The sequence below is a fragment of the Pelecanus crispus genome, chromosome 6 (genome assembly GCF_030463565.1).
Source record: "Pelecanus crispus isolate bPelCri1 chromosome 6, bPelCri1.pri, whole genome shotgun sequence".
NCBI classification, from domain to species: Eukaryota; Metazoa; Chordata; class Aves; order Pelecaniformes; family Pelecanidae; genus Pelecanus; species Pelecanus crispus.
In genome coordinates this window covers 23,786,734-23,813,534 of record NC_134648.1, presented here as the reverse complement: position 1 = coordinate 23,813,534, position 26,801 = coordinate 23,786,734, and the positions used below count along the sequence as shown (strand labels likewise).

Here is a 26,801-nt window from a genome sequence, read left to right as displayed (position 1 = left end):
CCAACCCATCAGTTGCTTAGTTGCTGGCTGGGGTTAAACCACGACAACGCTAAATGCAAGACCTTGCAAGTTGCAGGTAACAAAGTTTATTACTACCTGGAAGGCTGCTAATATTTTACCTCAAAACATAATTAGATATAAACATTATACTACTCTATGTGGTTATTTCATTCAGAAGAAGAACCATCTCGCTGTAAAATCCTGCAAATTGTCCCTGCAGACTTAAAACAAATTGCAAGACAACCACTGATCTCACAGATGTTTTCCTTTAACCTGTTCACTGAAAGTTCAACATACTGCCTAAATTACAAAATAATCTGCATATGGAAACATGTTGTCTCCCAAATGGATTCAAACAAAAAAGAATTTGACAGATACATCATAGGTCTTAATTTTAAAAGAAAATAACAGTTTACTTATAGTTGCTAAGTGATAGCATTTGAAATTCTGCTGTATTCTCCCACATGGGAGTTACATACATTTTCAATCTATGTTATTGTTTGTGGTAATTATAGCTAAATGTTGATTGTTAAATAACAACTAATGTATATTGAAAAAAAAAATTTAACATGAATTATTTAGAAAGTCATTGCAAACTTCTAGTCACCTGCAGCAAGTCATTCAGAAAAAACACGCACATTTTTATCTGAATCAGCAGAGAGCTGAGAAGATTTTAGCTCTACAGTGGAAAAATGCATCCAGTTTATTGCCCCCCCTACTCCCATACTCACCAGAAAAACTTAAAGATCTATTTCTAGGCTGCTTTTGCTGGCATATCACAGAAAGAAAAATACTCCTGACACTGAGAAAATTTTAGGGGCAGAGGACTTACGAGAACACTAAAAAAAAGTAATAAATTATCTCAAGTCATTTTTAAATTGGGCTTTACTTCTCCCTCAGCATCACCTACCCTCATCCCTTACTTAACGTCGCAACGCCTCCACATACACCTGCAGCAGGCCAACAGCACTGATACCCGACTAACAACGAAGGGTGCAGGATCCAGCCCATCACTCACCCAGTAGCTCTCGGGTCGTATGCAGACGCCTCCAGCGTCCTCGAGCGGGGAAAGACACGCCAGCACCCAGAGCTGGCCGCCCCCCCAGCAGCAGCCTCGCCACCCCCTTGCCGCCGCAGTTCAGCCACAAGGAAGTTGCCATCTTGCTACTCCTCGCTTCCCTGCCCTCCCCAGCGCCGGGGCTGTCTATCTCACTGCCTGAGCAGAAAAAAAGCGGCACGCCCCCACATCCCGCGGCCAAGTCGCTTCAGCGTGGAGGAGCGGCTTCACCAAAGCCCCCCACCCTGCCACTGGCCCACTGCCGTGGGCGCTCAGCCCCTCGCCTGCTCGGGCCTAACTGCCTCTATGACCCCAGGTACGAACAAGCGCCTACCACAGACGCATCCGCACCTCTCAGCGCTGCCTGCCTGTCTGCCCCTGGGGGTGCCCCCACATCTCCTCTCCAGCTACTCCCGCTACTGGCCCTTTCCTGCCCTCCCGACCTCGGGGGCGGGCGCGCTGGTCTCTCCATTCCGCCCCAGGCAGTCTGCCTCTGCCCCGGGGTAGGTCCCGCGCGGCCCGCTAGGGTATTGCTCGGGTCGATGCCCCACTGTGGGAGTAGGCAAGCGCTCGCACAGCCCCGGAAAGAGGTCCCCGAGAAAGGACCCCCGCACTCGCCGTCCGACCGGCACCATGGCGGCTAACAACCGCGACACAGCACAGGTAACGAGAGGCTATGCGCAGGCGGCGCCTGCCCCTGAGGCGGCGTGGGCTTTAAAGGGGCGCAGGGCTTGGCAGCGGGGCGGGCGCGCACGCCCCGTCCCGACAGTGTCCCATTTAAGCAGCCGCGCGGCCCACGGTAGGGGTTCGCCATCTCCTGCAGGCGGGGCCGAGTACCCCAGGGTCCTCTCTCCGGCTGGGAGGGACTTCGGGAGGCCTGAGGCTGGACAGCGAACCGGCAGCGGCCTTGCCGGTGTGCCTGGGCCCTGCCGTGGCCACCTGTGCCACCCCGGACGCTGCTGGCAGCCCTGCGCTCTGCCTGCGTTCAGCCTACCGCCTGGCTAGGGGCACTTTGCATCAGCGGGTGCTCCAGGATAGCAGTTCGCAATTGCAGTTGTTCAGGCTATTCTTGTAACCTTGGTAATCAGCTAGTAACCTTCATAGTTACTAATTAGCAGAGAATATAGAGAAGTTATGAAATTTACTGCACTTCTCAAAATGTTGACAGCTGACAGTCTGGCTGTAGTTACAGGACTCGTGGCCCTATTTATTTATTTATGGTAACTGGGGTTTTTAGTTTGTTTGGGGTTTTTTTCTGTGTTTAATTGTTTGGGGTTTTTTGTAGTTTGGGAATTGTTCATGACTCTAAGTCGTCACAACTTGAACATCAGTCAGCAGTGCTGTGCTTTATCAAACATGCTAGAGCGTATGGGAGCATCACCTGGACAAGGCTTGAAATACCTGTCCTGTTTGTATGTGGAACTGGTCAAGAGACCAACCCAAGCATCAAGAACAGTGTGGACCAACAATAGGGAGATGAGAATCATCAGCAGATGATAATAATAATAATGATAATGTGGCCTGTCAGAAAAGAGGAAAAAAATAAGGAGCAAATGGAGTTGTCATCTTAATTTGTAAAATGTTTTCACAGAGATGAAAGGGAAGAATGTCTTCTGTATGTCCATAAGTGTTTGGTAAGAGATAACAAGCTTAAATCTCAGCAAGCAAGGTTTAGGTTAGACATTAGGAAAATATTTCTAACCTGGGACAGTTGAACAGGTTGCCTAAGGAGTTTGTGACTCACTGTCATTGGACGTTTTAAAGATGAGGTTAAAGTAGGAGCTTCCAAACCTTGTCAAACTTGCCCCTGGCTGCCGTCTCCATCACTTCACCTTCCCTGTCTCCTGCCTGAGAATCATTGCCACTGTCTTGCACCCATGCCATTTCTGCCGTGCTGCTGCCACTGCCTCCCCCACGCCTGGTTCTGCAAGTCCAAGACCAACTGGAAGCTTTTTCCTGTGGTATGCAGCCCCCTGCAACAACTGCAACAAGATGCAAATGGTCTGTCTGTCTGTTCAGAGGGGCTGCATTAAACAAAGCCTCTGCTTGCTGTGATTCTAAGGACCAGGAGACAATCTTGAGGGGCTCACAAAATCCCAGTTCCCCTTTGCTTAAGTCTTACGGTCTTACTTTAGACCATCAAGGATCACTCAGTCTTCAACTTTAGAGTCACTGTGATATTGGGGTGAGGGGAGAGAACAGTGACAACACCACTTTTTTCTTAATGTTTCAGCAAAGGTATTGGTACTAAGTAACTACCTGCCTACCAGTTTTGGTATGTGCTACTTATTTTTTGCTTTTATTCTCTTTATTCTGTGGGTGTTAACAGAATACCTCCCCTAATGTGGGTTCCTGCTGCTAAACAAACGTTTCTCTTGGAAATGTCCTTTCATGGGCATAAATGACTAAGCTGAGCAGTAGAGCAGCTAATCACTTGTCATTTTTAAAAAACTAGTAAAGCTTCCAATTACTCCAATTAAAAAAAATTCAAAACATAAAAAAGGCACACCATAAATCATCAATTTCAGTTGGAGGTCTGTACTTACTATAAAAATTGACAGTCTGTGACTTATAAGCAGAGTAGGAATCCTCACCACATTGCTTTCCTATCTCTTCATTACAATTATTTCTTTTTCCCACCTAAAAAGACTCCTTTTGCATTGTGCAATCCTTGTATGGTACTGAAGGTGTTGTAGAAAATAAACTTTTTTAAAGGATCATGACATTATTTTTGCTACTTTAGTTTATTTGATCCATTTCTATTCTAAAGACAGATTTTAAACAGAAGTCCACCAGCTTATTAATGGTACTTTTCTCATTTTATGTATACAGTGTAGCACAAATCTGTTTGACCACATCAAACTTATCACCATGCGGCTATTCAAAGAAACCTCATCATACTACCCATCAGTATGAAATATCAACAGTATGATTTCATCTATGCAGTCTGTGCTTATTTCTGAGGAAAATATATGATTTATAAGCAATTTATGAAATGGAGATACGTATTTCAGGCACTGTTTATTTACTATGATATCTTAAAATACCCACATTGTAGTTCAGTTTTACACCTTTTGAAAATTATCCCCAAAACCTTTAAAAATATGTTTGTTCCACGAGTAGCCTGGGTCCACCTTGATTTCCATTATATTAGATCCACATTGTTTTCTGGGTTTTTGGGTTGGAAGGTGGGTTTGTTTTGGTTTGGTTTTTAAATCATATTAGGTACAGTAATTTGAATAAAACAGGAAAAAGCTAATTTTGCTTGAGCAACCACAGTCTTGCAGAATACAATAATAATTTTTGGAAAAGATTTGGCTGCTGGAGATATTCTAAATTTTCACTGAATACTTTCAGTCAGGTTCTGTTTAGAAATTTACCGGCAAATTTGTTTTCAAAAGAATAATTTAATGGATTGAAAAATTGGTCAATTCTTTTAGTTAGAAATAGTTAGAAATTTGTGGAGTTTTCCTTCATACCTAACAACATGTAGTGGTGAAAAGCACTCACGTTCTCCCATGAATACGAATTTTGCAGTAAATGTCTATATTCATCAAACAGGGAAAATATGAAACAACTGTAGGAGTATTATAATCTAGGGTTTTTTATGACTGTGTACATTCAATAAACAATAGCAACATAAACCTGTTTAATATAAGTTTATTCCATCAAAAGTAGAAGAGACATAATTTTTCTTTGAAATGAAAAATACCAGAGTATTACATAGGTTATAAATACACGGTGATATCATTTTGAATAAGAGTCAAAACCAGATACTGTGGGACTCAGTTTTGTGACAGGTGAGTAGATAAAAATTACATACAGCCATTAATTCTGTGTAAGTAAATCAGAACAACAAAACAGGGACCCATAATTTTCACATACTATGCACTTGTTTTGTATTTGTAAACATATGACATATGCACTAATATTTTGAGATTCACAGTACATTGCAGAGTCATTAGTATTTAAGGAATATTTAGGTAGTCAGAGTATAGTTGTTGTATATTACTATTTTCAGTGGCAAAGAGCTGGAAAGGAGTGGTTTCATTTTCAGCTGTCTGAATGGGGAAGATTTCAGATTTTTTTCACTGTAAATGTAGGAGCTTGCTTATTTGGCCTGGGGTCTTTTTCCTTCATGTACTCTTGTATATGCTGTTCTATTTGTTTCAGGTAGTGTGAACGGATGAAGGTTCATGGTGCTTTAAAAATTTTAACTTCTTACATAAGTTTCTAGGATTGCTGGTTAGAGTCTTGTTTCTATCACTTGAGATGAATAAACAGATGATTTATTAATGTATTAAAAGAGACTGTAAATAATAGAAACAAAGTCAGGGCAGGCAGGAATAGCATCTGAACTGAATCCCAGTTCTTTAAAGATAATCGCTTCAGAAACAAGTGCCATTGAAGAATGTGGTGCTATGCTATGAAGTTTGAAGTACTCATCAGGCTTAATGCATATATAAAAAGAATTATTTCTTTTCTGCTGTAGTAGCAGAGGACTGTATTTGGTGACCTAAGGGTTTAGCCTTCCTAAAACTAATCCATTTTTCTATTGAAAACAATGCAAGGAGCACATCTGTTGTGCTTAATTGCTGATTCCTGTCACACACCCATATAAGAAACAAAATCAGCTGTATTACTGTGGTAATGTGGGTGGAAATCTTACCCCATCCCAGGGAGATAAATTGATGTAAATAAAATTACTGCTCTGTTTCTCTAACATTTGATTCCTTACTTGATATTTTCAGATGTATCTTTGTGAAAGCACATACGATTTTTATTTTTACACTGGTATATGGGGGAAGACTGACTTTTTATTCTCTCAGATAAGCTAAAAGAAATACTCAAGACAACATGCAAATGCATAAATTCAAGCACACAGCATGAATTGAAGTAGCATCTCACAGTTTTCTCTGTGTACACTGGTTATATTTCTCATGTAAATGGTTCAAACATTCAAAATTTTTGTTTTTCCAGTGTAGTACTCACCAAAGACTGCTACCTGTTAGGTACAGCTTTCTTAGTTTTATATGTTCAGTGCAGAATAATGTTTAGGATTTCCAATAAATAGTTTTGGCTTGTACTGTAAAGCCATTCTGGTTTAGATTAACTATGAATGAATCTCTGACACTACAGATACCTTTGGTTAATAGATAGATATAGAGATATTTATTGATGTAATAAGCAATGGAATATTTAAGAACTTTTTTTCCTTCTGAAAGAAATATTAAAATAATGCAATTTGCTTTCTGGCTAAACTGCATGTGAGGTAACCTCACGTTGTAGAAATGTAGGAATGTGAAGTTCATCCAATAATGTGCCTATGTTTTCTATAGTATTTTTGACTGCTAATGTAAAAATATTATATAATAGAACTAATAAAGTCTGTTCTACTGAAATTTGTAAAGCAAGCAAAATAAACCTACAGAAAACTGATTCAATGGGAAAAGTTATTAGTTGAGCTTTTCAAAATGGATAATGTTAGATGCATTTATTTTTCTTTTTTTTATGGCAATAGCCTATGATTTCATCTCGCTGATGTAATACCTGTGAGCCACTGCACTTGAATAAACTTGAGATAAGACCTTTCCTGTGAAGGATAATCAGATGTGCATTTTATTTGGGAGTTTTGCTTGATTGTTTCAAGGTGTGAGTGGCCCCTGCAGAGTGTAAAGGGCATTGTGCAAACACGCAGTCATTTTGTAACTGAAGTTCATAAGCATAAATTAGACTGTCATACAGCAGTATGAAAGTACTACCCCTTTAAACTCAGTTTCAGAATTTAAATTCTTAGTTTTGTGATGCTTCTGATGGTTTTTAATTTATTTCTTTAATTTATTTTTAGGAGAAGTTACATCCAAGAAATCTTATCCCAGAGCTTTGTAGACTGTTTTATGGTTTAGGCTGGGTAACAGGAACTGGTGGAGGAATCAGCTTGAAACATGGGTAAGTAAAGATGGATGAGGAAGATTGTGATGGTTAGAGAGTGAGAGGATGGCTGTGTTTAGTAGTTGGTGAGGGCATTTCAGTTCCATGAAAAATGTTTGAAAGTCAAGAGTGAGAAAGAAGGTCGAGGCGGAAATGAACAGTACACCAAATTTAACCATACAGAAGGGAGGTGGCTAGTCTGAATTAATCGTTGCATTCCCTTCAATGGAGGGAGCCAACTTCAGAGTGTGATTTTTTTTTTCCTGTCCTTTTCCTATCTTTGTTTAAGGTAGATTAATTGTCTTTAAGGAGCAATGTATTCCCCCTTTTTCATTTCATTGACGACGGAATTTAGAGTCGGTTACATCAGGCACACGGCTTTCAAATGCCTGTGGTTAGATGAGATGAATCCGACCCTAGGCATTTTGCAGGCAAGACATTTCCTTTAAGAAGGAAATTACTGTTCTACTGAGATAATTTCTAAGGAGATATTCTTAACATATAATTAAAGCAGGACAGGTAACAGCAAAACAATTTTTGGTGTGTATCCACTACTAAAGAGCACCACTTCGCTTTTTCTTTTGCTTGTCTCCCCCTGTTCATACTTTCCAAGCTTTTAATGCAGACGGAGCTCCTCTCAGTGGCCACTGAAAAAAGAGAAGTCTTCATTCTGCAAAACAGTTTGTACAGTGCCTGCAATTCTTGCAGTCACAGGGTGTTGTGACACTAACTTGAAAGTGTCTGACTTCTCATATTTCTGATGTACACTTGCATGAAGACACAAACAGCCATTGCTATCAAATACATGAGAGAGATCTGAAGTAAAGGCTCTAAGTGCTAATATTCGTGCTGTTATCATGGCTTTGTGCAGGTCATTTCACTTCTCTGCTTGATTTTGCAATCAAAGCAACAGCAATAATAATAATGAGAGGAATGGTAAGAGGGTTAATTCTTGTTTTTAAAGTTCTTCATCTATGGAAAGATCTTTCTAGCACTAATTTCTCATCAGTAGCTAAATGTAGCCTATTTGTCATTTCAGTGCGATTCGTGTTGGTTGTGGCAAGGCAAATGGTGTTAACAGAGAATACACTATCGTAGTACAGTTTTCCTCAGAAGGTCTATAACTTGGTTGCTCAGACTACACAGAAATATGTATTTGAGTTGGTACCAATATTGTACGTGGTCTAGCAATAGTAATCTACGTAGCTGTACTGTTTTATACCAACTGTAACAGTAGCTATGTTTCAAAATTAATAGCTATGAGGCAGATATCAGACTAGCTTAGAATTGTTATGTAGGAAATAGCGAAAGAACAATTGAAATTTGATTGAAATTCTAACAACTGGTCTTACCAGCTAATCCTAATCAGCACTACTCACTGTGTAGTTCATATCAACTACTCAGAATAAAAATGCCAATTTGGACATGGGATAGCATATTAAAAATGGATCTAGAATCGTTCATCAGGTGTCCTGTATTTCAAAGGCTGTATTTCATCATCAGATTTTCCCTTTGTGATTAATTTCTAAAAAAGAAAACAATTTGTTTTAAGAAAAAATGCATGTCTTTCATTAGCAACCAGATTACCACTTGATTTCTCAATATGTTGCACTCTCAATCATCTTGCTCATGCAAAGGAATTAAGACTAAATTAATGCAATGTTGGCAGCGTTAATTCAGGAATGTTAAAAATTACAATACGTTAAAGCCACATTTTGATGTGCTTCACGGCTTTTTTACCACAATGAAGAGTACATCATCTTAAGAGTTGTATTTGTGGAAGAGTTAGAATCATAGAATCATAGAAACATTTAGGTTGGAAAAGACCCGTAAGATCATGAAGTCCAACCATAAACCTAACACTGCCAAGTTCACCACTAAACCATGTCCCTAAACGCCATGCCTTTTAAATACTTCCACGGATGATGACTCAACCACTTCCCTGGGAAGACTGTTACAATGCTTGATAACCCTTTCAGTGAAGAAATTTTTCCTAATATCCTATCTACCCAATGTAAACCTCCCCTGGCACAACTTGAGGCCATTTCCTCTCATCCTATCACTTGCTACTTCGAAGAAGAGACCAACACTCACCTCACTACAACCTCCTTTCAGGTAGTTGTAGACTCTCTAAGGTCACTTCTTGGCCTCCTTTTCTCCAGGCTAAATAACGCCAGTTCCCTCAGTCACTCCTTATCAGATTTATTCCCTAGACCCTTCACCAGCTTTGCTGCTCTTCTAAGTGCTCTTGTCCAGAAATATAAATACCTCATGGTCCTTAGGAAATATATTTGTAACTTGACTAATTATTCACTAGATGTCTCTGTGTGCCTGAATTTAATATGTTACTGTTGGAACCAAATAGTGATTACAATTGAGAGAGATAATCTCACTTTTTTTGCTATTATTGAAAATATTTCAGATACCATCTTAAAATCAATTTAATTTAAATCAATTTTTTATAGTCTTTGTTCATGTAAACCTTGCAAGAAGTAATGTACTTCTACTTGAATTTCCATCATTTAATTGTATTGAATGACTGTTATCTTTTTATCAATACAAATACATACATAAATGTGTTAAAAACATGAACTACACAGTTATAACAAAACCCAAAAGTATTTACATTGTAGAATACTACAGATAATTAATATTGTTTATAGGTAGTCTGTGGATTTTTAATTAATAGATTCATCACCTGTTTCGTCATAGATCAGTATCTGCTTGCAATTTCACTTGTTCCATTTTTATTCTGAATTCTAGGGATTTGACTTTGGAATTATTGCAGGGGGAGGCTGTGTGTTTTTCTTTGTAGGAAAAATAAGGCTGCACTTCCTATGTGTGTTTCAGATCTCTTGTCAAGTTGATGGTTTTGTACCCCTGCAAGTTAGAGATTTCATATTCCCTTGTATGATTTGGTTCTATTTTGAAAACCGTAGAATCATAGAATCATTTCGGTTGGAAAAGACCTTGAAGATCATCCAGTCCAACCATTAACCTCCACTACCAAATCCACACTAAACCAATCAAGGGTAGACTAGACTAAACCATGTCCCAAAGTGCCACATCTACCCATTTTTTGAACACTTCCAGGGATGGTGACTCCACCACCTCTCTGGGCAGCCTGTTCCAATGCTTGACTACCCTTTCCGTGAAGAAATTTTTCCTAATATCCAACCTAAACCTCCCCTGGCACAGCTTGAGCCCATTTCCTCTCGTCCTATCGCTAATGTCAATCTATGGAAGGAGCAAGAAAGTTATTAAATTATGAGGGGCGAGATTTGCTGTTTCCTTTTCAGTGAATCCAGAGCTCTAATGCCCGTGCAGTTGAAAACCTCGTGTTTATCAGTTTTCCCTCTCTGTAACTTTTCTTAGGAATGAAATCTACATCGCTCCTTCAGGAGTCCAAAAGGAAAGAATACAGGTACGTTGAACTGTATTTTTTGTGCACGTCATTTACCTGGACTTTAGCAAAGCCTTTGACACAGTCTCCCATAGCATACTCCTTAGGAAGCTGGCAGCTCGTGGCTTGGACAGGCGTAGTCTTCGCTGGGTAAAAAACTGGTTGGTTGGCCGAGCCCAGAGAGTAGTGGTAAATGGAGTTAAGTCCAGTTGGCAGCCGGTCATGAGCGGTGATCCCCAGGGCTCCATTTTGGGACCAGCCTTGTTTAATATCTTTATCAACAATCTGTATGAGGGGATTGAGTGCACCTTCAGGAAGTTTGCAGATGACACCAAGTTGGGTGGGAGTGTCGATCTGCTCGAGGGTAGGATGCCCCTGCAGAGGGACCTGGACAGGCTGGACCAGTGGGCCGAGGACAACTGTATGAGGTTTAACAAGGCTAAGTGCCAGGTCCTGCACTTGGGTCACAACAACCCCATGCAACACTACAGGCTTGGGGAAGAGTGGCTGGAAAGCTGTCTGGCTGAAAAGGACCTGGGGGTGTTGGTAGACAGCCGGCTGAACATGAGCCAGCAGTGTGCCCAGGTGGCCAAGAAGGACAACAGTATCCTGGCTTGTATCACAAATAGTGTGGCCAGCAGGAGCAGGGAGGTGATTGTACCCCTGTACTCAGCGCTGGTGAGGCCGCACCTGGAATACAGTGTCCAGTTTTGGGCCCCTCAATACAAGAAAGACATTGAGGTGCTGGAGCGTGTTCAGAGAAGGGCAACGAAGCTGATGAAGGGTCTGGAGCAGAGACCTTATGAGGAGCGACTGAGGGAACCGGGGTTGTTTAGTCTGGAGAAGAGGAGGCTGAGGGGTGACCTTATGGCTCTCTACAACTACCTGAAAGGAGGTTGTAGTGAAGTGGGTGTTGGTCTCTTCTCCCAAGTAGTTAGCGATAGGACAAGAGGAAATGGGCTCAATCTGCGCCAGGGGAGGTTTAGATTGGATATTAGGAAAAATTTCTTCACGGAAAGGGTAGTCAAGCATTGGAACAGGCTGCCCAGAGAGGTGGTGGAATGGCCATCCCTGGAGGTATTCAAAAAACGAGTAGACGTGGCACTTGGGGACATGGTTTAGTCTAGTCTACCCTTGATTGGCTTAGTGTGGACTTGGTAATGTTAGGTTAATGGTTGGACTGGATGATCTTAAAGGTCTTTTCCAACCTAAACGATTCTGTGATTCTGTGATTTTACCTGAGAGCTCATCTTGAGATGGATGAAAGTACCTTTGTTTAGAGTTTAATTTTCCCTATGTAAAGTTAAAAACCTGTTATACTACTGAATGCCTTATTGAAACAACTGAGGATTTCACCCAGTACTCCACTAGCATGCGTTTCAGTGGCCAGTGTAGATTAGTCTCGATGATCTCTTTGCTTCAAAGTAACAGAAAACTGTGAGATTCCAACACTACTCAAGTCCAGCTTTATTCTTTGTCAAGCTTGAATGGCTTTATAGCTGTCTGGCTACAGTTTCATGTTACTGTGGCACATACATAATTAAGCATTAACACCTCATCTCTATTTATTTGCAGAGTGATTACATGTCTTTGTCTTGATATTCTCAGTAAATAGATGGGCTCTCCTCATGAAGAGGTGACCTTGTCTCTCTGTCTCCTTTCCAAAAAAAACCCCAAAATATAAGTGGCGGGGAGAATAGTAAATCATAACTATTTTATGACAGCAGGAACTCCCCCAGAATAGAATAATATGTGGAAACGATTTGTTGTTTTATAGATCTGAGGGTAAATACGACGAGAAGTGAAAGGAATCTCTTCACTGATAGAAACTTGGGGTTTCGTAGCAGTGCTCGTTGGGGATATTAGCAAGTAAGACAGGCAAAGGCATAACATGAGAAGACCATGATGGTCTGTTCTTTGCTAGCAGTAGCAGTGGATTGAGCTCAGTGAGTAAGGAAATCTCTTGCAACTGTATTTCCTGCTGATTTTTAAAATACCATTGAAGAAAGTTTTATTGTTGCCCTGAACAATTCTTTGTACTATTGAGAGTAGCTCATTGATGCAAAGGTAACATTCATGTAAAGCTACTAAAAGCAAGGTTTAAAAAAATTGTTCTCCAAGTTAAATATATTATATGTATGTTTAATTCATGTCCCTTGTTGGTTCTTTAAGGGAGGAAGGAAAAGTACATCTACATTTCTTTTTTTGAATCAGTTACTACTTTTCCTTTTGATCTGTTGTCTGTTATTTATAAGGCTGCTTATTTATAAGGCTGTCTACTTTCTGAGAAAATTTTAGTTTTACAAATAGCTGCTTGGCAGCAGTCTGAATAGAAGGAGTACTTAATTCACATTACACAATGTCAGTAAATAGTATTAGAAGCTAGAATAAATGCAGTGCATTACAGCACTTTTACAAAGTTAAAGTCAAATTCTATATTAAATATATGGTGTATATATTTGTCTCCCTAGGAGACAATAGGGAAACAACTATTTGGTCATCACAGGTCAAAATAATTTCCTCTTTCTTACAGCCAGAAGATATGTTTGTTTGTGACATGAACGAACAGGACATCAGTGGTCCTCCACCACACAAGAAACTAAAGAAAAGCCAGTGCACACCTCTTTTTATGAATGCCTACACCATGAGAGGTGCGTAGCAAATGTTTTTAGTTCAGTTCAGTATATACACATCCACAAAACTGAAATTCAATACCATATTCTTTATACATGGAAGTTACAGTGAAATAAACATGAAACTATAAAATAAATTGATTTGCAAGGGAATATGTACAATAGAATTTTAGTCTTCTAATGTAGCTATACCTGTGATCATCTTTTCGGCACTAATTTTTAGTACAGTATATTAGTACATTGTGGGAGGAGCTGGGGGATTTACAGCAGTTTTATACCAGTAGTTTTGCCTATTCAGCAAATGTTTTAGATCCTTTTATAACCATTGGCTGTGATCAAAGGATCTAAATTACAGATAGGTGAAAAAAGTATGAAACTTTTCTTTTGCAGGTGGACAGTAATAGAGAGCTTTTGCTGTTGTGTAAGATTTACATCTGTTACTTTAGAAAGGATTTAGGGAGTGTCTTCTGATCTTCCCGCACAAGAAGCTTACATCTGTACCCGAGGAAAACTGATTCCATACTTTTGGCAACCTTGCAACTTTATAAGTAAATTATAATTATTGTCTACCTATCTTTCCATCATGACACAATAAGATAACAATAAATATTTTTTCAGAGAATCAGTGCATAATTGACGAATAGTACTAGCATAAAAAGAAAGTAAAAGACTTTAAACTTTCATCTCACAAATAAGTTTGGGAATTCTTTAGAATCTCAGAACTCGGATAAAATTAATAGAGTGTTTCAGTCATTGCAGTATGTAAAGAAATGTACAAATAGTGTTTCTCCTTGAATTTGTGCCAATAGTTTCTCTCCTGGAATTTGTCACTAACTAGTTAACACTAGTGTCCTAAGACAATCCATAATTATCATTTATAGATGACTAATTTTCTCGTACCTTTACTTAGGTTGCTGTATGGTTTGTCCTCTAATACAGTAGATCACCATTTGCTAAGATGCGTAGCCAATGGAAATGAATCAAGTATGTGAATGAAATCTTCTTCATAGACACATTTTAAAATTCATTCTAAAAATACATCTTTTTCTTCCTTTTCTGTTCTTAGGGGCAGGTGCAGTGATCCATACTCATTCCAAGGCTGCTGTTATGGCTACCCTTCTTTACCCAGGGAGTGAGTTCAGTATTACTCATCAGGAGATGATAAAAGGAATCCAGAAGTGTACTTCAGGAGGCTATTACCGGTACTTCTCAATATTTAAGAAAAGAGGCATGCTATTTGATCATTTGTTTTCAGCAATATAAATAGATGACAAGTCGTTTGAGTTATGTGCGTTAAAGTGTGTAATATAAAGTATTAGGAATAAGAAGTAAAAAGACTTCTGGAATAAATCAGTCACTGGCTTTCCCTAAGAAAGTCTCAAGTCTATGGAAGAGATCTGAGATAAAATCTTGTAATGTCAAGGCTACTGTGGTCTGTTGAGCTACAGAAACAAACCAAATAAAGAGCTATGTCCTGACAAATATCTCAAGATCAGAGATCTTAACACATCTATACAATGTTAAACTGAAACTGGAGCCAACCAACATTACGTTGGATTGATAACATACAAACTACATTTGGGTGGACTTCGCATATCACTGCCTGTGCTAGTTTAGGGCATGTTAAGAGAGTAGAGGATTTCAGATTTTACTTGACAGACTTTGAAGGAAAATTCAGAATAAACAGCTCATTAAAGATAATGTTATTACTTTTCAAGGATGAGCTCTGAGGTAAGTGCTGAGTTATTCCAAATTATGTGTGATGGCTTGTTTTGAGGACTCCACCCACAGAGTGTTGAATTGGGATCTGCAAACAACATTTATATAATATGTGACAATTAGATGAAAAATGGAAATGCTGAACTCTTTCCACTTTTTGATGTTAATTTTTGTAACTAATTATTACCCTTTGGCAAGGGAGCAAGCCCTATGTCTGGCATGTGATTTTACGCCTGGGCATATTTTATTCAGTTTGGGTTGACTTGACAGCTTCACCTTCTTGTCAGCATTACTATTTGTATTTTTAATGTTGAAAAGACACTCCTTATATTGAATTGTCTAACAACACTTGTTTTAAAAAAAACAAAACAATTTTCTTTTTTGGATATGCATTTTGAATTCTCAAACATTCCTAAGTGTTAGTCAGAAGGCATTGTATTTATTGGGTTCCATATCTCTGAGTTGTCCTGTGTCATCCTGTTAACTTAGTAGAAAAACTAAAGAAATCAAAGCTCCAGATTACATGGTTCCTAAGTACATAGTGATCCATACTAGACCGATTACACTGTCTTGCCTCACACAGGGCTCCCCATTGAATTCAAAAGAAATCCAATACAGGATGTGATCTTTCAAAAAAAGGATTGACACTATATTGTTTCTAATTACATAAACCTTTTCTGGAAGCTATCCAGGAAAATGCTGCAGATAGACTATTCAGAAGTATTGTTGGCCTAAATATCCCAGTGATGCCAGAATAGTTTTACCTTTGACTTCAGTGGAAGGAGAACTAGATCTGTAGTAAACAGCTTTGGAAGTCTCAGACTGTCCCAAGCTCATTTGGCCTCACTAGTAGCAAACACTCCAAGTCTAATTTTAATGATCAGAATATTTAAGAGTCACAGTAAACCTACAAAAACCACTGAATTTCCTTCATTCACTATTTTTATAGACTTTCTCGGGAAAGCATCAGCATTGAAAACTGCAAGGGATGAGGCTTTTTAATTTTCTGAATATCTGATTTGAAGTACAAACTATTATTTTTACCACTGCTTTCTCTCTGTGTTTTATGAAAGTGAGTACTACTAGCATCCACTCATGAAATATCTATGTGATCTCAATGATAAATCTGAACCTGAACTGGGGACTTATTAAAACTATTTAAACAAGTTTCTGCCAGTGTTAATTAAGGTTCAAACAATGCCAAATAGCCCAGTCCTCCTTCAGAAGAAACTCTTAGGCAAGTTCCATTCAGTAACATGCATCATCTTGTCTTTGAAACTGGTGTTCTCAGGCTCTCACATATTGCATATAGCCCACCAATGACTCCATCACAGAGAATTTATTTTTCATGTGTTGACTCTACTTTCTATTTATACGCCTTAGCAGGACAATCTTATTTCCAGGGGCTTTTTGGACTACCTAAATTATTTTTTTTCTGTTCTCCAGCAAACAGATTAATTTCCTTCTTCATGATGTGATTCTTTTAAATAATTTAATCTGAGATAAAGCTTGTAGGTGATGCCAGTACAGGATGAAGAGATTCTGAAAAAGTTGTAAAGGGACCCAACTACAAAGAGTATGTGAACAAACAGCTACACCTAATATATTAAAGTGTTATTTTCTTCTTGTGCCTCAAGTGTAGCTCAGGTATTGCCAGCATAGCATACGTTTGGGAGTGAAAGATGTGCCTGAGAGTTCTTATGTTACAGCGTGACACACAAGAGAAGAGTGTAAAATCACTAGTGTTAAGAATTTGTTAACATCTTTACATAGTCAAAGGAGACTCTCTTTCTTAGGGAGAAGCTTCATACATCGAAACACAGTGGTTTTTTAAATACATGAACATTCACTTTTCTTTTAGATATGATGATATGCTAGTGGTTCCCATTATTGAGAATACACCAGAAGAGAAGGATCTCAAAGAAAGAATGGCACGTGCAGTGGAAAAATACCCAGACTCTTGTGCTGTATTGGTCAGACGTCACGGAGTTTACGTATGGGGAGAAACTTGGGAAAAAGCCAAAACGATGTGAGTACAATTTAGGAATATGGTATCTTTTGCCATTACACCTCAAAATCTTAATGACCTTAATGTCATGTGTATTTCCAACTCCTGGACAATGATTCAGAACATTAGGTTCTGGCCTCACTGAATGTGTAGGGAGCTTTTGGGTTCATCCATGATTCCACTGCTTGGTTTTCCTTTTATATTGATGCTGGCTGATAGGGTTGCCAACATTTTCCTTTCATGTGGACAAGTCCCTCCTCGTATGAAAGCTGCAGGCAATCTCTGCTTTTGTATGACACCTGCCAATACTGATTGCGTAGTCTTCCCTAGTCCCATTTTTGGAATTTACTTCTTCATTTGCTGTAGCAAAAATGCTGGGCACTTTCCATACCGCAGTAATGGTAATAAATGATAATAGAGCTGCCCAGTCAGACCATCGAATTGGTGATGTAAAGCTCAAGGAAGAAAATTATTAATTTTCATAAAACATGTTAAGACTTGAGCCTTACTTTACATTTCACTGTTTTTTCCTTTTAGGTGTGAGTGTTACGATTACTTGTTTGATATCGCAGTGCAGATGAAGCACCATGGGCTAGATCCTTCAAAACATCCAGCAGGAGAAAACGGGATCTTGTAAATGACAACAACATTTATATTCAGGTTTGAATTTATCTGTAGAGATGATCTGTTTGGAGGGAGAGACTACAGATTACACCATCACTTCAGTCTGCTTTCCCACTCAGGAAACTTCAGTATTGCACATCTCCCCCACTCCACTCCATTACCGTTGCAATTGTATCTATGTCTGAAATAATGCTCCTTTACCACACAAAGCAACAAAGAGACATGTATTAATAGTATGTCCTGTGTATACTTTAGCACCTATGTACAGCATGGAGTGCAATTGCCTTTTAAAACTAAATTGTATAAAGCATTACCAGAAAAAGCCAACAGAGAAAAAAGACCCCAGGCTAGTAATCTATACAGAGGTGCCTGAACACGCGTTTTTGTTCTTCAGCTTACAGGATCAGGTTTGATTTCAGTCCATCTCAGTGGTATTACTGATGTGGTGGGCTGGGTTATTTTTTTTCCTTCAGCAGAAATGGCTGGTTGCAATTTGATTAAGTTACATTGGTTAGTGTCACCTGTTTACCTCATACAGCAAATTACCATGACTTTCTGTTTTCTAATGTAGCAATGATTGATGTTTTGAAAGTTTTCATAACAAATATTTTAAAGTAAAAGCACATAGATAATATGATCAGGCAGTACTTTACATGAAGAATCCCTGAAACAATTCTCACTTAAGGAATATGGTATGGCAAAAGCTTGGTATGGCAAAACACAGTGGTAGCATAATGTTTCAGAGTCTGGGACACTTCTTCCTGAAAATCCAAGCAAGTTTAAAGATACCAGTACTGCGATTATAAAAGAGTTGCTACGCCAAAGTGGTGGTCTAATTAAACACTATAGGCTAACTTGTTGCACAGAGTTGGCCCATCAGATAATCCTCTCCACCCACCACGTTTGCATCAGAAGAGACGACAAATGGCTGCTCAGGCAGCATGAGCCCAGAACAGACAAGTACTTGGATCACTAGACTTTATGCCCACACTAGAGGAGGAAGCAGTGGGACAGGAGGCTTGCTGTCAAGTGAGTCTCTGTGTGAACAGGTATTTGGAGTGCTGCCACCACATACAGTGATGAAGACACACTGGCCACCACACCTGCACAGAGCTATCTCATGGTCTGCAAACACCATTCTAAAATTGCTCCTCAGCCACTGCAGTTGAATAGGTTGGGCTAACATAATGGCATTAATATTCCTTTGCCTATTTCTTATGACTAAATACCTAGTTTTAGAAGATTTTCACTTTTATCTTTTATCTCCTGTGCAGGTTTCTTACATGGTGATGGGAGTTCCAGATTCCACCTCAGGCTATTAAAACCAGAAGGGGGTGCTGTTATACTCGGCTGATTGATGGATGTTAGCAGTCAGTTTTGACTGTTAAACACATCCAAGAAGAAAAGGAGAGTTAAAACAAACAAAAAAAAATGCTGAACAATCATTGCTATTTATGAATCCTGTCAAATACTACAGTTGGAGGGATGAAAATTCAGATGCAAAATAAGATTTTGAAAAAAGCTATGCAGAACTAATGTGACATTTTGTTTGCATGCTTTAAAAATTCATATTTCAACAACCTGCATTTGTTGATCCTGCTCTACTGCTACATCATTTAACTTGTTCTAGGTCTCCATTTCTGGAAGTTATAGTAGTCTTTATTCTTGTGGAAAAAAGTGAGGACAACCCCTTAATTAGAAATTAGGTATAAAGTTTAAAGCATTGTTTGAACTGTTGATTCATTCATGCTGTGCAAATAGTTGGGTTTTTTTAAATTAAGCCTGTAGCATGTGTATTTTTAAATTCTCTTAATTGTCATTATAATGAGTAGGAAAAACATAATTTTATAGTGTGCATTTGGAAGTTGTTACTGAGAGACTGCTCTGGGTCTTGTCTGGCTTTTACCTGTTTAAATTCATTCACTTTCAGTAAGATTTTGTTTATTACAGCTTTAAAACAGCTTTTTATGACCTATGATTAGCCAGCCCAAGGTAGATTTAATCAAACTGCTCATTAAAATATAGTCTCACATATTTATGTATCTTAGTGTCTTCTTTCAAAATTTGCTGGAATGGCCCCCCAGTGGCACCAGGCTAAGCCTTGACTGACCAGCTTTCTGATTGAGTATTGAGACTCTAGTCCCAAAGGTGAATTGAGACAGGGTAAGTGCCAACTGACCTTGTTTTCTGCTAGGGGCCATGCATTCCCACCACTTCCCCTTGCATCATCTCTGGCACTTTTTTGAGCTTCCATGAGGTGAATTAACTCTTCAACCTAAGAGAAAACTATTGCTGGAGTGGGGGGAAGAAAATTATTATATTGTTTACTAATAAGCCACTGGTAAAGCTGTGAATTAACTCAGAGGGGGGTCCGAAGAGAACCAGAGCTGGGGCAAAAGAGGAGATGGCTGAAGCCAGAGATGGCAGACAATATTTTCCCCATTTCATGCAGATGACTATTCAGACTTACTCGGCTACTTGTGGACAGGCAATTGCTGTGGATGTTCTGAAGAGTTCAGAAGGCACTGAAATCTGTGGCAAGTATTCTGCTAAACCAAGAAGTCAGGAAGAAACAACTTATATTTTTCACTCATTAATGAACATTGGCTTTTCTTTAGTTATGTATGTCAGACTAATGATTATAGTGCAACATATGCCATTGATCTCTCTAGTTACTGGTAATTGCATTGTGCTGAACCTACACAAAAAACATCCTGCTTTGGCTTGGTGGGTATTCATGTCCCCACATAATAGTTTGTAACTGGGCTCTGGCAAAACTCATTTGCAGTAAGGCATTATGGTATAAGCCAAGCACCTGCTGATGTGATCCAACCTGCTGGGTACCAGCTGTTTTTAAGCAGTAAGATGTGGTCACCTGTGCCATGACAGCCTGGTGTAGCCACCAGAGTTGTTGCTGCTATGCTGCCAGTTTATCAGCAACCAGATAGCTCTTATCTCCACATCCTTGTAGCAGCTACAGCCTGTGTTCTGTGCTGTACAAAAGAGCATGTTCAGCATACGCTGCTACCAGCCCAACAGCAGCTGTCAAAGATGATGTCAAGACCACAACGGATTAAGTTACCACTCCACAGGAATATTTCATTATAGAATGATCTACCATCAGAAACTTGCTGAGTACTCATCTACCAAGATAACATACCCTCACCTCACTGGGATGCTTCAGATTTTCTCAACAGGAAATACCTAAGCTTTGGTCTCAAATCTTGCTGTCCCTGTCAGCCAGATATCAACTAAAGAATTGTTAAAGGAATTACCATGTAGTTCAGATAAGCCTCCTTTTTCCCACTGATGACTGGACTGCAAGACTCACTGACATCAGTTACAGTGAATTTAATTGAACAAAATCTGCCATTCTATTCTTGCATTAAAGGAATAACCATATTTAGTTCTTTTGTGGATTTCCTTACACATTTTAGGAACACAGGCATAGCATTGACTGTTTTATGGTTTATGCCATTGACTTTATTTCTGAACTCCCTTCTGAAATGCTTGTGCTATCTGATTCTTAAAATTTGTAAAGAGTAGTGGTGCTATGCTGACAGACTGGCAGGTTTCGTTAAGATCGGTGTCTTGTGACCATTAGGCACGTTTGTCCTTCCCTACTGTACGTAGTGTTGTATGTAGTTTAAACCTTAGGGCAAGGGTGACCTTAATTATTGTGAAATAGTTGTTATTGCTAAGTTACTGCAGGTTGTTGACTATATGTTTATTGATACATTTTTTCATTATTGGACACTTGTCTGCCAGTGGCAAATATTTCGCAGTGACTCCACATCTTGTGAGTGTATGTGGATTGCAGTAAGAACTTGGGTGAAAAATGTTATTTTTTAGATCAGAGAGTGACTTTGGACAGTCTGCATACTCCTCTGCTCCACTTAAGCACAAAACACATCTCTCAAGTATTTTTAGACTTAAGTGGTGCAACGGACATGAAGGGAAAGCAGACTGTATTTCCATTAGCTTTTCTTCCCTACGGGCATGCTAATGAAAATACTTCTTGATGTGACAATCCACATAGTCTTGAAATCTAGTTGCCACCTATTGACTGTGACATTTAACTCTTTATTTGAACTGCTAGATTTCTGCAAAAAGTAAATTCCTGTGGTGTTCTGATGATGCTGTCAGAATAGAACATTGTATCATTCCATAATACTGATGTTTTATAAGGAAAAAGATGATTTTACACTTGGTGGTGTTTTGTTCTGCATGTATAATGACAAACTGCAAAAGAACACTCACAAGGGAAGGTATTTTTTGCCAAATATATTCCTCTGGGGTCATGTTAATTACAAATATTCACTTCCTTATCCAGCTACAATTTGCCACTCTGTAGTCTTTCTAAAATCTGTGTGAAATATCAAATTTCTATAGTAATAGTTAAGTTCCTTCATAAGATTCCGACGCTCAGAGTCCCATTCAGTGGTATGGAAATGAGATAAATACACTCTTCTCACATCTGTTTGTGTGTGAACTCTCTGTTGAGAGCTCTGTGTGAACTGTTGAGAGTGTGAACTCTCAACAATCAATGACTTCACAGCTTTGATGGCTTCATAAACTTGTGAAATGATTGGTGTTTCCCAAAGTGTTTAGAAACCTCTTACAGTTCAGCTCCAATTACGTAGAACAAAAATATGAAAATTTCCCATATGATTTAAACCTTCTAAAGTCCCATCATTTTTAAGTCTAGATCATTTTCTGATGTGAATTGTAGGCCAATAAGCTAGCTAGATATTTTTATACGTTTGCAGCAAAGACTTCATCTCCATCAAAGCCGATTATCTAGGTTTAGTATCACCAGATAGGCCCACGTAAAAATGACAGAATTCCCATTGCAAGTGGGTCATCCAAAATACTAATTAACTTCCAGTATTTCCCAGTAAAAGTAATTTCCTAGCAAACATCCTACTTGCTTTCCAAGAAGGAAATAAAACTGCAGAATACAGCATCTTGAAATGTTAAGCAATAGAGCTCTAACTTACAGTAAGCAGTTATGATGCCAATACAGGTCCTCTAGTGAATGCTGTAATGAACAACTGGCATGCTATTTCCTTTAACTCTGAAATCATAATTTAAAAATTAACATCTAAAAAAGCCTACTGACTAGTGGAACAATACAAATAAACCTGTAGTCTTCCCCTGAATTCTTTTTTGCCACACTTTTTGGCAAATATGTCTGTAACGAGTTTTTGCCATTTTACAGAAGGTGGCAAATTGGCAAAAACAAACCTGGAGTACTTTAGATTGCTTAATTCTGTATCAAGGAACAGAAGAAAATATATAGTTTGATATTAATGCTTCTTAATTTCAAAATTGTTAAAAAAACTCTGACCTGATGTAAGTTAAGGTATCCCTAATGAAGGGAGTTATCAGTCATGTACTCTACAGATTCATAAGCAATAAAGAAATTAGAATAACAGAATCATAGAATCGTTTAGGTTGGAAAAGACCTTTAAGATCATCCAGTCCAACCATTAACCTAATGCTTCGTTTTTGAAGCCACTTTGGATTTGTACTTACCTTTTGTTATAAGGGGAGGTGAACCCTTGCAAGGCTTTATTTTTGTTTTCTTTCCCTTCATGTAAGGTGAAATAAAAGTTGTGCCATACAGACCCAGGCTGTGTCCAAGGACAGCCCTCTGAGCCACGGTAGACTTTTGTAACAGAGAATATAGAGGTGCCTGTAACTGCTCTTTGCTACCAGCTAATCAAAGCTTTCTTAGAGGTCAGTGAATCTGTATGTTTGGTTTAATTTTGAGTCAGCTTAATGTTAAAAGTTTAATGTTACTCCAGAAGAATGCTACCTGATAACATTTTTAAAAGACTGAATTTCTAAGTCCCTCAGTCTGAAAAAGAGCTCTCAGGCATTTATCCTGGTACTACCCAAGGATTCACTACATAGATCAGGTGGAAAATGAAATCTCACTGTTTTCTGGTTGACATCATTAGCACAGGGACCTGTTTCTGCTAAATTTGAATGCTAGTGGTTCAGCATACTGAGTGCAGCATTACAAATTATTTGGAGGTGAAACCTCTAGTGGAGCCAAAACAGTTGGCTATTTCTTAGGATTTTAATCTATTGAAAACAAAATCAATTCCAAATAGTATTTTTTTTAATTTTTTCTATATGTCTTCAGACTTAATCTAGCATCTGCTAGATTTTGCTAAAGCAATCAGAAAAAAATAGTGACTGACTAGTGCTCAATACCAAAAATGGACTGAGCGTGTTTGACTAGATGTGATTTAATGGGGAATCATGGAAATCCATGTTGCCTGAATAGCATTTGCAAACACCCGCTTTCTTTGTACTTACGTATGTGTGTTGGGCTTTTTTACTCTAAGATACTGTGCTATTGTACTAGCAAGTTTCTCCCATCTATGACAGATAAAATTGCACAGTTTAACCTCCAGAAACCAGATCAACAAGAATTTATTTAAATATTTAAGCATAACTTCTCTCTCCTTAATGAGCCTCAGATTAGCTCCAATTTCTCTAATGGTAATTTCTGGTAATTACAAACAGAATACACTGGATATAGAAGAAAGAATAGGTCATACATTTAAAGCAAAGAACTGGAAGTCTAGATTTTGTGGCTGATTCAAGTGTTACCTTAAGGTCATGCCTTGAACAGTTCACTTTGATGCGAGTTTCAAAAGAGCTTGAATGAATCAGATACTACCCTAAATCCCACTGGAAAGTTAGGTGCTTAATTTCATTAAGCTCCCCTGTAACTCCAAGGATTTAGCTGTCTGTGTTTCAATTAGGGGGGTAAAAAAGAAAAGGGGGGTGGGGAGCACCTCGAGTACTAGCTGCCAACTTACCACTAGTGTATCCCAGATTGACATCAAATGCTTAACTGTTTTTTTTTTTTTTCCTAAAAAGAAAGATGACCTCTTATACTAGAAACGCTTAGTTTAAGAAAAAGGTTACCTAAGATAATTTCACCTAGCAGAGATTTACAAAAACAACAAATCAAGAACTGAGCTTTGCTGCTTACTTAGAGATATACGTTAATACTACCACAAGTAACACAACACAATTTTTGTGACTTCAGTTCTGCCCCTCCCAAAGGATACCAGCTGTCTGTCTTTCCAGATGAAACATCTGATTCCCATTCTTAAGTTCCTGTTCTCCAGACAAAGCAGTTTACCTTCACAGTCCCCATTTTTGGTGCAGTTCCTGAAAACAACATCACTGCAATATATTTAAGTATGTCTATATGTGTGAAGATGATGGCAGACTACCTCGGCTCAGCAGGTTGCTGTGCATTTAACACTAATGATAACATTTCTTTTATCTTCATGCTTTGTCTCATTTCCATGTTTTATTCAGTTTTAATCCTGCTTTTCTGTAAGAATTTTTTCCCTCCCCTGTTTTCCTTTCTATATTTGAAACCAAATATAAATTTAATACAATTTACATTCTGGATGAACTTTCAAACCCAGGAATATTTTTGTGTTAAGAAGCTTATCTCTTTCCTGATCCGTCTGCTACATCCCTGACATATCCAAGCATGTCCTGTTATTTGCATGTTTGCAAAATTTTGGTACTTAAGCAGTTAATGTGTCTTTTGTACCTCAAACACATTAGGATTTTGCAAGGAAATGTCTGCTGGTTGCAACAGTATATGAGCAAGTATGAGACTAATTTCCCGTTAAGAAGTCACTACATTAAAAGGATATTTGCATAATCATAGACTAAGATAATGTAGGGAAAACCCCAGAGATAATTCGGATGCCAGGATTAAGCCAAGCCCAACATGTAATTTATTTGAATGCATGAAAGCTGCTTCTTATCATTCACTTCTATCTCAAGTCCCCAAGCACTTTAGTTGGCAGAAGCAGGCTCTAACTCCTCCTGGCTAATTCATTATCCTCAACAACTTTTAAAAGGGTTATTTTAAGTTTAACTTAACAGTCCCTGCAACTTAATTCATACAGTAAAAAAAATTATTCTTTTTATGACGTGTCACATGTTCAAATTCAAGCTACTGCATCTTCTTGGGTCATTTTATTTAATGGCCTCACCTTCAGGATATGATAACTTCTGAAATATCACATGCACCACAAAAACAAGGCTTCAGGACTACACCTATGAAAAACATAGCCAAAAACAACAAGATTTCATAATGTGGGTAGTTTTTTTCAACTTGTATATAAATAAAGGAGTGTCCACATAGGAGTTTAGCACAAGGGCCTCAAAAGAAAGTGCATTAGCAATTAAAAATCAAGGCACTTAAATGTTACTGAACAGATTAATACTTAATCAGCGCTGGAGGTCCCTCACTTCCATTTTAAATCCAGTTGCATGCTTTAAATTTTTATTTGGAGAATCCCATTGCCAAAGTAAAGAATTTGTCACACTTGTCACCTGATACTTCCTGCATGTAAAGATGCTTAGAGGCTTATGGCTGGGGTGCTGTAGAGGTGTCTGAAAGGTTATTTTTACTCAACTTGGATGAGTAAGCTATTTGAACCCAAAAGTCCAGTTGTCAGAAAAAAGGAAAAAAAAACCAATCAAACAAAACCAAGGCTACTGTCATGCTTGCTTGCTATGGTTAAAATGAATGGGAATAGAAAGAGATGTGTAGGAGTAGGAAGAGGGCAGCTGCTGTTTCTGAAAAGCAATAGAGGGAGGAGAACCCATTCAATAGCATTTCAGCGAAGCTCAGTTTATCAAGCCTCAAGCCATAGCATAAGAGGGGAATAATGCTTCAAGTGAGGGAAGGGCAAACATTATTATAACAAATCATTTAATTGTAGTAACGGCACGAAGAGAGAATATAATTAAGGTCTCAGACACCTAAATAAGAAAGCCTTTAGTAGCAGTGGTAGCAACATTAGTAGATAAGCACAGTTAAACAAATACAACAATGACCACTGTCTATTGCAATTGAAGCACTACTAAAACACTTTCACTGTGCTAGAACATAGTACCATGTTTTACTATACTTTAACTATGATTAAAACAGCACAATCCTGGTAGCCTGAATAGTTAGTCCAATTTTATTAATAAAAAAAGTCATATACTAACATACATTAAGCTGTATTGTCCTGTTTGAAATTTCTAGTCCTCAATAAGGAAGACTGCTATATTTGAAAGAGAAGGTCTAGACCTTTTAAGCAGTTAATACAACACAGATTCCTCCTAAATTTTGGAGATGTTAAAAACAAAACTACCACATACTGAAGACAAGGAATTAATTCTAATTAGACCAGAAGAGAACAATGGCCAATCAAGTAGACAATACTTGATAACTTAGTATAAATGGAAACTCACACTGCACAAAATTAATTACCAGATAAAATGAAGTGACAGTACATGCAGCCTGTTCCCATAGGGAGACAAAGGATGGGAGACAGTCATCCTAGCTATATTTAAGTTTAATGTCTCTCCACAGTATCTAGT

At 38.5% G+C, this 26,801-nt stretch overlaps 1 protein-coding gene across 1 annotated transcript; it reads left to right on the top strand.

Annotated features, from left to right (window-relative positions):
• Positions 1–1,673: 1,673 nt before the first annotated feature.
• Positions 1,674–19,415, top strand: APIP (APAF1 interacting protein). Its single transcript, XM_075712721.1, has 8 exons — positions 1,674–1,720; positions 6,906–7,006; positions 10,364–10,412; positions 12,925–13,042; positions 14,091–14,226; positions 16,605–16,772; positions 17,289–17,411; positions 18,650–19,415. The coding sequence occupies exons 1-7, from the start codon at positions 1,691–1,693 to the stop codon at positions 17,386–17,388; spliced, it is 702 nt and encodes a 233-aa protein (XP_075568836.1). The 5' UTR covers positions 1,674–1,690; the 3' UTR covers positions 17,389–17,411; positions 18,650–19,415.
• Positions 19,416–26,801: the final 7,386 nt, after the last annotated feature.